Source organism: Ambystoma mexicanum, chromosome 5p (assembly GCF_040938575.1).
Source record: "Ambystoma mexicanum isolate Mex_15411 chromosome 5p, UKY_AmexF1_1, whole genome shotgun sequence".
NCBI lineage: Eukaryota > Metazoa > Chordata > Amphibia > Caudata > Ambystomatidae > Ambystoma > Ambystoma mexicanum.
This window is the reverse complement of record NC_090930.1, coordinates 417,872,134-417,884,460: the sequence shown is the minus strand read 5'-3', so window position 1 is coordinate 417,884,460 and position 12,327 is coordinate 417,872,134. Positions and strand designations below refer to the sequence as shown.

Sequence of the window (12,327 nt, the reverse complement as noted above, 5' to 3'; positions counted from 1 at the left end):
TTCTGGGGCCTGGGTCCAAAATACCTTCAGCTGTCCCTTCATAAATACCTTCCCTCTCGAGCTCTTCGCTCCTCTACCTCTAACTCCCTTAGGGTCAATTGTTTCTCAAAGAAGCAAGCTGGGGGTAGCTCTTTGTCCTCAGCTGGGGCCTCCCTCTGGAACAGCCTCCCTACCACTCTGAAACTTGAGGAAAACCATCTCCGGTTCCGGAAAGCACCTCAAGACGACCTTCTCTGCTTCTGCCTTCGCCTCTCCTCTCCTCTCCCCTGCAGATCTGCTCTCTCTTGGCACCGTGCACCTGGCCTACCTTCTGACTTCCGGCCCCAGGTACCCGCTCACCTTGCCACCCACCTGCACTGCCTCCTGTATCTGTAACCATACAGCCCCCCCCTTTTTTCTCTCTGCACTTACCAGACTCACCCTGTCTGTTGCCTCAAACCTAGCATTTGCCACCTTCATTCCTACTGTTTGTTGCTTGTTAGTATGTATTTAATTATTTATCTGTATTCCTTTGCTCTGCACTTTCCACTTCTGCCCCCGTCCATGCAGTTTTCCCCTCTCCCATGCACTTGCACGTTCTCAATGTCACTGGGCCTAGTAAGATAATTGTTTTTTTCTCCCTTGTTACCCTCCCTTGCCTTGTCGCGCTCTGAAACACTTGTGTATGAGCACGATATAAATAAACTATCAAACTAACTCTACCGTAATATGTTTTTTGCATTGCCTGACCTCTGGCAGTCAGTCTTAGAGCTAAGGTACAACGTGAAAGGTATAGAAAAAGCATGGTATCCTAACTTATGTATTCTATATTGAGCTATAAAATATTTTTAGTCCAACCTTCTACATATACTGACCTGGAATGTTGTGGCTGCATTTCGTCTGAAGGGCTTTCCTCATTACTTTCCTTATCACAGTTCTGTTCATCACCATTTAAAAATATTAAAGCCGTCTCTGTCTTTGATGTATCTTCTAACACATGCTCTATGGAAGACAAAGGTGACAGCTCTCAACCACTTTTGCTTATCTTTATATAATCCTGTGATAAATCAATTTTGTTTCTCTCTTCTAAAAAAGAAAAGAAAAGCTCCTACGCAGCACCAGTTCAAAATTCAAATAGAAATGTGAAAAAGAATGTACTCACCACAGTTAGCAGTCTATCCCTTTCCTCCATATGTGCGCATCGTATGGGAATGGGACTGCAGCCTTTTTTACAGCAAATGTCCTACATTTAAATTCAGTTCCAGAGACTGTGTACACAAAGGGGAGAGGTGGCAGGGGCGGAGGTGGGTACAAAAACGGATTCCACCTCCCTGTTTGGCACGCCAGTTCCCTTTGCCCCTGTTATAGCAGGGTTAACCAACTATCATGCTATTAGGGAGATGGAGGGCAAGCATATGGAAGAAAGGGAATTATGATCTAGGAGTCCCTACAGAACAACATACCAGACCCTTTACTCCATACTTAATGATGGAATACCAAGAATGAACCCCTGCGGGCAGTAGAAGTACTCTACAGCCAAATCTCTGGACATCCTTATGAAGCCTAGCAACTATCTAATGCTAGCGACCACGCATTAATCTTTGCAGAAGGCTCAGCCAGAAACCCATACAGCGATTTTATTTATCACAGCCCAATGAACGCTCCTCTTAAAGTCCACTGCCATAGCTTTACCTGAATCTTATGAGTATGTAGGCTTTTAAAAGGGGCCTTTCACTGGCTCTTATAGGCTTCGGCTATGGAGGACACACTGCATCAAGGAATAAAAGTCCCAAGCCTTCATTCGTGGTTGCGAAACTCCCAAATTACTGAAGTGGTTGCCACCCTTCCTGAAGAGTTTGATGTGATCTGTGTAGAATATGAAGAGCCGGTGTGTCAGAGCATCCACTTGGGGGCAGACTCAAGACACAAAAAGAACATGTGAAGGACTATTTCCCCATTGATATCAAACACTGACACAACCTTAGGCAGAAAAGGATGCGTCTTAAGCGCAACCTTGAAACTGTGGAAGACCTAAGGATGCTGAGGTCGGCAGAGCCTGGACTGCATTAATGCACCTGGGGATGTGTGAGAGCCGAAATGCAGCTGTTGCCCTGTGTAAGGAACTCATGGTGGCAACAGTAAAGACAGACAAAAGTGATCACAGTTCAAGGGTGTTTATTAAACTGGATAGGTAGGTCGGTAAAACGCCTAATCGAAACCTAAATCGAGAGGATAGCAAAACGATACAGAGCAACACATTTTCGATCCCCCGGCCTATGCTTAGAAAGCTCTGGGTATTAAGCGCGTTATAAATAACCTATCATATCTATCTTATCAGATGGGAGCAAGCTTCGACCAGGAAACAAAAATAAGGCAGTCCAAGTGGTGTCTTGTCAAAATAAAAGGCCTATACTAAAAAAACCTATTGCCAATCCTTACGCAAAATACAAAAAGAGGTGTGGGATAATGTTCTTAAGAAAGAAGGAACTGTTCACAAATAATAAGTCAGGATGCGGTAGTCGGGGTCTTCATTCCCCACGTTTTCAGCACGGAACAAGGTAGGATTTGGGAGCACAGGACACACTCTAGCTTTCCCAGCACGAACAAATATTTCAGCTCTCAGCAATCAGGGTCTTCGGTGGTTAAGCCTCTTTTCTACAAACAAGTCTCTTGCCTTCGAGGAACTGATGTGTCTCAAAAAATAGTTTTTTTGCATATACACTAGGTGATATCTTTTCACCCCTGGGTCCCCCTCTTCCGGGCTCAGAACCTTCTCAAATATCACCCTCCCTTCGTCGGGTTTACTACAGCTTTCAACACAATGTCTTCTGTATAATTCACAAACCTCAATGTCTTATTAAACAGTTCACTGTGGACATTCCTCTGCCGGTTTCACTCCCGTCAAGACACTGTATATCGGGACTATCAGTTCTCAGTTCTCATGATGCGGTATTCGGTTCCCTTAGCTTCACAATCTTCTGTCGGTCAAAGACTTTCGAATGTGCAGAGGATTTTACTGTACCCCTGTATGATCACTTTGACCCCCTTTGCGCCTTTCGAAAAGCCTTCTGGTAACGGTAGTTTCAACAATCGGCTAATCGCCCAGAGTTTCCTGAGTGAGCACCCGCGTGGTGCCGGACTCCTCTGTTGCTGGTTTTCCCCCTTCTAGTATCAACAGTACTTTGTATTCTTTCACAATTCAATTAGCCGTTTGCTACCTTCGTTCAACACAGTCCGGTTTATTATTGGCTCTCCCCTCGACTCACCAGCTGTGATGAACTGCTTGGCTTTTCTTCTCTCTGAAGTCAAGCTTTATTTATTTTTTGCTTGTTAAGCACTTATACAATAGTAACATACTGTTTCAATGCACCCAAAGGGCAGGGAGGGAGGGTGCAAAATAAATTACAACAATACAATATTTAAGAGCAGAGGGGGAAGAGACGAACCTATGAACGTGCAAGTGCAGAAAGGAAGAGGTAGTAAGTGCTGGGGCGTCCAAACTCGTGGGTGAGTCAAGGTCTAAGTGCTAGGAATGAAGAGTGCTACATGGCCTGGGCCGCGGGCGGTGTAAGTGCGAGTCTCCAGAGCGGAGGGTGTGCAGATGCAAAGTGCTGTGGAAAGACATGAGCTGGTAAGAATTGGTGTGAGAGATCAAGGCCCCGAAGACGCATAAGGGACAAGGACTGCTCTATTCTGGATAAGCTGCAGGGGTAGCAGAGTGGAAGAAGGAAGATTAAGGAGAAGGCTGTTACAGTAGTCAAGTCTAGAGAGAACCAGGGCTTGAGTCACATTGAGCCTCTGAGGGAAAGTAAGAAAAGATAGAATTCCTTTGAGAAAGAAGATCTGATAGTTGGACATCTTGGCAATGTCCTGAGTGTGAGGGAGGAAAGAAAGGTGTTGAAGATGACTCCAAGGTTCCAGGCTTCAGTTGAAGGCGCAGGGGGAGAGCCCAAGGAGGAAGGCAAGAAGGAGGGAGCAGAGGTCCCAATGGCAAGGATATCAGCTTTACAGGCATTGAGGCAGAGATCATTGGAGGCGCACCAGGACTGGATAGCAGATAGGCAGTCAGGGATGATGGAGGGTGCAAGAGGGTCAGCACGGAGTCTGAAGAAGAGCTGTGTCTCATCTCTGTAACACTGGAAGTCGGATGAGAAAGAGGAGATGAGGCGTGCAAGGAGAGCAAGATAGATGTCAAAGAGCCAGGGGGAGAGTATAGAGTCCTGGGGGACACCACAGGTGGAGATGGAAGCAGGAGAGGAGAAGGGACCCAGGATGACTTGGGAGGAGCGGTTAGTGAGGAAAGAGGACAGCTAATCCAGTGCTAGTTCTGAGATACCAAGTATATCGTGGAGCCTTTGTATGAGGATGGAATGGTTAACTGTGTCAAATGCAGAGGAGAGATCGAGAAGGATACGGACAGCTGGGGAGTTGGAGTCCAGAGCCGAGAGCAGTTCTTCACGGGTGTTCAGACGAGCAGTTTCTGTGCCTCTGGATGCTCAGAATCTAGATTCATGGCCGTGGAGGACACCAACAAGTTCAGCGTGAGAGTTAAGTTGGGGCAAGCCCAGCTTCTCAAGTAGCTTCCCCAAGAAGAGGTTGATGGAGATTGGGCGATAGCTGGCAGGGCAGTTAGGGTCAGAGGATTTTTCTTCAGGAGCGGGCGCTCAAGGAAGTGCTTAAGGCGGGAGGGGAAGATCCAGTGATAAAAGAGCAGGGGCAAGAGAGCCAATGTTATCCTTGATGGTTCTGGATGAACAAGGGGAGACCTGTTTAGAAGAGACCTTCATGGAGTGGACAACTTTGCTAACTTCTACAGGTGTGACAGGAGCGAAGGAGTAAAATGAGGAAGGAGGAGGGGGAGTGTGGTAGGGGAGGAGTGGGACAGGTTGTGGGGGAGTGTAGAAAGGGTGGTAAGAATGTCCTGAGTTTTGGTGGGGCCAGTGCATTGCAGAGGGCCTGGGAAGGAGAGGGGGAGGAGGACACTGCAGAGGGGTTGGCTAGCTCTCTGCAGATTTGGAAAAGTTCAGCTATGTTATTGGATACGCCGGATACCCGTGCCTGAATGTGGGCTTGTTTCTTTGCACAGATGGTGAGTCTGTATTGCCTTTGAAGCAGGCAGTAGGCCAGTTTGCCAGAGGATGAGCCTGAGGTTTGCCACTTCCGTTCTGCTGCCCTGCACTTTCGTTTCAGGGCTGCAAGTTCAGTGTCGTACCAAGTGTTACACTTTGAGGCAGGTTTCAGGCGGATCCTCGTGACTGAGTCAAGTATGTCAAGAGTGTTGGTGATGGAAAGATGGAGCTCGCTGAGGACAGAGGTAGAGTCATAGGTGGCATGGTGGTGGGGTGCAGAGGATGAAGGTGGAGGCGAAGGCAGCCGCAGTCACTCGTTTCATCGGGTGGTTGTTTTGAACGAGGTTGCTGCGACTTTTGGGAAGGCAGACAGAGGGCCAAAGGGACCCAGATGGAAGGAGAGGAGAGAGTGGTCTGACCAGGAGAGAGGGGTGACTAATGGGGAGTGAGGGGGGAGAGAGAGAGAAAGGTTCAAGTATATGAGGGAGTCCAGAGTGTGTCTAGCTGTGTGAGTTGGCCTAGAAGGGAGAATGGAGATGGAAAGTGAGGAGCAGAGGTCAGTGAATAGAGTGGATGCAGAGCTAGGGGAGTCCAGTTGAATGTTGAAATCACGCAGGAGAAGGTTAGAGGTGGAAGAAAATAAAGAAGAGCAGAAATCAGCCCATTCAGAGGAAATGGAAGGTGGCTCTCGGAGGCCGGTAGATGGTAGCAATGGTCAGGGTGGAGGCGGGAGAGGTGACCAACTCGCAAACCAGGCATTCAAAAGAGGAATAGGTCTGGGTAGGTAAGATGGAACCATCTTGGTTGGTACCTGGGTTATCAGTGGAGGAGGGTCCCGTGTACCGTCGACATCTGCTGCAACACACGCTGGCTATTGTTCGCAGTCTTCTGATTCCTTCTGCAGACATTTCACAGACCTTGGTCGGATAGGGCAAGGTCGCTTCTCCCATTGTCACCCTCTCGGTTAGCGCCGTCTTTCTCCTCCTCTTGAACTGCCATGCTGAGTTAGCTCTATCTAGGTGCGGTCTGCCTTGTTCGTCTTGTGCTCCACCTTTTATCCCTGTGGGGAAGGGAAAGGTCCATCTGATGTGTGTGCAGTTTTGGTCAATTGCCTGACTTTGCCTGACCCTCGTGTTGGGACATGTCAGGTAAATGGCTCGGTTGGTAGTCTGTCATCCTTCGTGATATGCGAAAGTGTTCGCGTCGGAAAAAGGGGGGCATAGAGTGTTTGAGTATACTACATGGTAGGTTGGGGAAAAGGTATTATAAGAAGGGGGATACTGCGTCTCACCCGTCAGTGTCCCACTTCCACTCCCCGAGGACCCCACATCATGGAGATCCTCCCTCACTGGTCCACCCCCCAGGAACTGGATCCAATAGCGATGGCTGTGTCCTGGCCATCTGGATAACAGACCCCAGGAACTAGTCAGGGAGACACCTTCAGATTTCTCACACCTGGCTCTGATCCATTAAATGTACCCAGTACATCAAGAACAAAATCCTGGACCTCACTTCCGGGGACGGGAGGCTTGAGTCAAATCTTTTTCACAAGCATTTACAAGTCATTGACCAGGTAAAAATTGTGCTACTTGATATTGCTTCCCCAGAAGCCCTTTAAATCCTCTTTGACCGCAAGCAAGAGAGCAGATCTAGAGACTCTGGAGAATCTTACGACCTTAAGAGCAGACATCAGACCATTTGCCCAGCATCCCCAGAAAAAAAGGACCTACTCTTAGAGGCTGCCAGCCCGATGCCTGTCAATGGAGGACACATCTAAGTGAAGTGTCCATGCTGATACATACATCTTCTGTTGAAGGTAGGATCACAGTTTTCACCATGGAGTACTGAAGCCCTTTTCCTCTCGTTTCTCCTTCAAGTGGAGATCAGACTCTTTTTCTTGAGTTTTGTAACCTTTATCAGGCAAGTGACCTGGTAGAGGTTTCCTCCTCTATAGTGGGGTCTTTGTTTCTTTTCCAGACGGATTACCATGCCAAAAAACAAATACGATGGCCTTGGTACAATAGAGGAGCTCTCTTCCCCCCAAACTGCATTGTCCTTTAGAATAATTCAAGATGAAGTCTGCCCAAATTCGGTCAAGAGGATTGGTTTAATTCAGTGGATTTGATGGACTCTTACTTGCAAATAACCATTTGGTCTCCTTACAGGAAGTTTCTCCATAGTCGGGAGGTAGTATAGCTACAGTGACATGATTTGGCATCAATGCGGCCCCACATATGTATGGCAGCAGTTGCTGCTCACCTGCGGCTAAAGGGCATTCACATATATCCAAATCTAGATGGCCACCTGGTCTGGGCTACCTCAGACAAGGAAGCCCTGGACTCCCCTAAAGTACTACTTCTTTACAATCCATGTGTCTTCGGCATTCAGGGGTCGCTCCCAAGCATAGCATCCAATTAATAGGGTTCATTTGGGACTCCCGGAGCAACAAAGTGTTTCCAACACAGAAACATGGACTTGAAGGTGACCGTACGCCACTTTACTTCTAGATCACTACCCCCCTACTTGGTGGTTTCAGAGGCTTCTGAGTCCTTTAGCATACTGCATCTTGGCGGAACCTGTGGCCTTACACAAAATAAAAAGTATTCAATCCCATCCATCCCAATCGCATGATCAACTCCTGGGTGACCTGGAATCAAGGGTTTCATCTCTGCTACTCTTATGTTCATGGACCTTGAACTCATCAGAAAAATGGATTACATTGATCTTTTAGAACTTTAAGCAAGTCTTCTCACTATGGCTTTGTAGTCATGACTCCTGGGCAAGGTCTTGGCTTCATCTAGTGGATCATTCCTTTCATTAATTCCTTCACTGGTCAACTCGGGCAACAAGATCAACTTGTGGGTCACCTATCTCGCAGCCATATGGGTCTGAAGACATTTGATCAATGGTCTTTTCCATGTCATCTCCCACCTGGATGGCAGCAATGCCCTTTTGGAAGACCTTTCGTCAACTACCCTGGCATCCTTAAAATGAGTCCTGCATGCTGCAGCAGGACTCAAAGGAGACTGCAGATTTGATCACATCACCTAACCCTCATAAAACTGCACTGGCCCCCACTGCAAGCATGCATCATCTTCAAATCCTGCTGCATCGTCTCCAAGGCCGTCACCCAGAAGTGCCCAAGCTACCTCACTGAAAAGCTCAGTATCTCCTGAGGTCTACGATCCACCAGATATGACACATGCAGAGTTGAACTCTGCCAGTGCAGGAAGGAAATAAACAGAAGAAGGCATTTTTGGTTTAAGCCCCAACACTCTGGAACCTCCTCCCTGTCAACACCCACCACAGGTGAGTCAAGACTCAACCTACCTGCGCTTCTACATTTTAGAAGGAGCTCAAGACCCTCCTCTTCAAGTAATGGCTCCTCCCAAACACCTAGGTCCATACAACAGACGAGATTGGGCAATCTGCCCACCACCGTTTCCTCTCCTGGTTGCTTGTAAATCCCTTGCTGCAAATTGCCAGCCCTACTCCTCCTCCATTGGTCGCTACCTGGTCCCTTGTATCTCTGCTTCCCTCACTGTGTTCTTCCCCCTGTGATTTGTAAAGCGCTCTGTTACTTACCAAAGCGATCTCTGCACTCAATAACTACCCTAGTAGTAATATTAATAATAATACAAACATAAAATGGCACTTTGATATAGGATCCTACCATTTGTTAGGGCACCCCACCAGTGTCTGGGATCTTAATCTACTGCTTTATCTCATACACCGTTCCAAACTGAGTTTGGAGTGTCGCTAGTCCCGGGTGGATCCGCTTGATCTTGGAAGGTCCCTCCTGCTAGAAACCAGGGATCAGAAATAAAGTTACTTACCGTAGTGATATTCCCCTTTCCTCCATACTGCATGGGCGTCCCTCGATAGGGATGGGAACAGAACCTTTTTTCCTCACAAAAAGGCACTCCAGCTCCTCACCTCAGTCCTCTTTTGCACGTCGGCCAGCTTGTGAAGGCTGACAATTTTTTTAGGGGGACGATGGAGGGTCGTATGAAGAAAAAGTGACTATGGACTAGGAGTACGTTAGTCACTATGGTGAGTACATTTTAATTATTCAGACATCCCGTCCCTTTTCTCCATACTGTATGGGTGATTACAACTGATAGTAGGCCAACAGGGAGGAGAGTGGATTATACACTACTTAAGCAAATAGATTCCTCAGTACTGCTTGGCCGAAAGCAGCATCCGACCTGACGCTGCTTTCCAAGCAGTAGTGCTTGCAAAAAGTCCTCCCATTCCTGCCTGGATGTTGGTCCCGCCGACGACTTACTGTGTTCCTCCTCAGTGAACCCTTTTCTTTTTATGCAAGGACAAGTGGCTTTGAGAGTGGCATCTCGGCTTTGCTTTGCGCCGGTCCCTACTATGTTTCTCATGTGTGCGACCCTCTGTTTTGGCCTCCGAAGACCGAACAGTGGAACGCGACGGTGACTTGGCCGGTGGTCGGTCCAATGTAAGCTTGGCTGCCCACGTCCAAAGGGACTTCAGGCTCATTTTGCCACAGGATGCGCACCCCGAGGCACCACACACAGATGTTATGTGGGTTTGTCACTGACATACTGGAGCCACAATCAGAGCAGCGTTTGAAACTCACAATCCGAGGCACGGACATGGCAGCTCGCGATAACAGAATTTGACAAAAAAGTCCAGTGAAATTAGAAGATCGCTAGCAGAGCAGCGCGCTGACTGTGCGGAAAAAAGGAACTGAGGTATGGGTGCAGTGAGGCAGTATATATATGACACCCAAAATCACGTCTGGAGTCAAGGTGGATCAAACGATCGAGTCGAGTTCCACTATGCCCCCTGTCGAAGATTTTTCCGAGCAACTGAAGCTGGAAGGGGATATCGGATAAGTGAATCTGCGGAAGAAAAGCAATCCATTGAAACTTCTGTTTGCAGTCCTCGGTCGAGACTGTTGGGCAGTTAGTACTGCAGCAGCGATCCCAACGACCACCTTCTCGACCGCATTGTGGTACTGGGGGTTGGGATGCGAATACAGGGCCTCCTGCTGCAGCTCAACTTGTGGGTACAAGTCTAGTCTGCTTGCATCAGGGAGGCTCTCCGCCAACTCTAGTAGGCCTGTTTGGTTTTCCATTAAGTCCTGTAACAGGTCAATGGCCCCACCGACTAGCAACTCCATTACCAACGGGATCAGGTCCCTCTGTCGTTGAATGTCGGCCACATTGAGTCAAATAAGTGGGCCCTGGACTCTGGCAAGTAGCCTCGGTCCCTATGCATCTCTGACAGAGGAGGAATTTCAGCACAAATTGAGACAGGCACAACTTAAAGTATCGGTGCTGATGCAGGTTCTATTCTCGAGGTAGTGGACCCCTTTTGGCTACCTTTGTGCCGGAACCAGACACAGTCAGAGATGAATCCACTGACGGCATCTTTCTCTAATAGCAGCATCATTTGCCTCTTAAAATCTTCCCACTCCTCCCTTGACGCCCCCTTTGCAGGGTAGGACTTGCCCTGGTTGCCCGACAAATCAGAGTCGCATCTTTCAGCTCTTTTGGGTTCATGACCAGACAAGAACCACATTGCTATGTATGATGTCCGTGAGAGACATTTTGGAGCTGCAAACAAGACTGTTTAGGTCCCGACATTCTGAAACAGTAACGAATCACTAACAAAATTGAAGATCGAGAGATTTTCCGAGTTGCGTGTTGAGCGCATTGAAAGAAGGAACTGAGGTAACGGGTCACAGTGGATCCCTTTAGTACAGTGATCGGCATCACATCCTGTGTCAAGGAGTAGAGCAACCAAAAGCAAGGGTGTTGAGTGTCGAAATTTTCTGAGCAGCTGATGATGGATGGTTATCTATCAAGATGTGGAATCTGTGGGATAATTCAATTAATTGAAACAGAATAACAGAGACCTCTTAAGGTCCAGGCGGTGAAAGCCCTCATCTGTTTTAGAAGGGAGGGTGAGGGAAGAAAAAAGGAAAAGGGAGAGATAAAGCCAGAGATGCCCTTGAGAAAGAAAGTCTGTCTAACCCTCATAGTAACCTGAGAAAGTTGAAAACTTGGATGTTTATATAACTTTCACTCTTGGTCTGCTCCGGCTGTGTATCTCTTCGTCTGGCTTTGCTTGTGTTTTGCTTTCTTGTTTGTCAGCGCCTTGATGCCCATGGGTCCAAGGTTTGCGCTTCATGAATGTATTAAAGCAAAGTAAAACCTACTAATTGGAGAAACCAAGTTAAGGAGGTTTAACCGATAAAGCAAGGAGCTCACTCAACCACCGAGCAGAGGCGATTGCTCACCTTGAGGGCAATTTTCCTGGTTGCTATCTGAAGGAACAGAAGCATAAAGGCTCAAGCTGAGCCACCTTAAGGGATGCAAGAACAAGGTGCAAATCGCACGCAGGAAGAATAAACTGGTGTAAGAGAATCAGGTAAGATAAGTCTAAGCAAATAATGCATAACGGCAGGGTTCGTGAAAAACTAGCTCCACTTGGGGGTCCTCTGAAATAACGAAATATTGGCCAGGCACACCCTCACAGCGCCAATCTAAACGGATGTTACAGCATAAAAAAAGACAATTTGGCAGCACACAATGTTATTTATTGCAGCATTTTTGTGACATTTTTTATTGACTGGAAGGTGCAAGATTGGAAGGTTGCAAGAAAGAGGCAGTGTGCAAAGCTACAAGAGAGACAGGTTTTCATTACTTTTTCTATCAGTTTAATAGAAGAGTCCCAGATGTCCCTGGCTCGACAGAACAGTGTTTGTTTTATCTACTTTTTTGTGCCTGCCCATTTAATTTAATTAACTTTATTGACAATTATCAGTTGGAATCGTGAAAATAATCTCATTATATGTTCGCAATCCCATATGCACCCACACACCCCATTCACCAACAACCCTCACACTCACTAATTCCTCATCACAACTTACACTCAAACGGTTCACTCTGCAGGTCATGCTCACATTCTCTGTCACACTACCAAGTCACCTCTCGTACTCCACAGTACCTGCCACACCCCCAACCAGGCTCTAAACTCACACCTTATGTTCCCCAGTTCCTCCTGCAGTCTATAGCCCTTTTCCGCTCCTTTAGCATCTTCCATCCTTTCGCCGATTCCAACCCATTCTTTCCCCATGATTTCTCCCAATCTGCTCTCTCTGCTCTCTTGCCCCCTGCCTCCCCCATACCCTCCCCCATTTGGCTCACTGCTCTCTGCTTTCTTGCCCATCGCTCCTCATTTGGACCATTACGCCACCTCTCTTCTCCCCCCCCCCCTCATATTGTGACTTTTAAAATTT

The 12,327-nt window shown here is 47.5% G+C and overlaps 1 protein-coding gene across 11 annotated transcripts in view; it reads right to left on the bottom strand.

Annotated features, from left to right (window-relative positions):
• Nucleotides 1-12,327, bottom strand: part of MAP7D3 (MAP7 domain containing 3) — a 1,453,570-nt gene that overhangs the window by 114,105 nt on the left and 1,327,138 nt on the right. For all 11 annotated transcript variants that reach the window (XM_069612805.1, XM_069612807.1, XM_069612812.1 and 8 more), the window contains one exon: nt 855-981. In XM_069612805.1, coding sequence (XP_069468906.1) covers nt 855-981 — 127 coding nt within the window. The remainder of the gene's footprint in view (nt 1-854; nt 982-12,327) is intronic.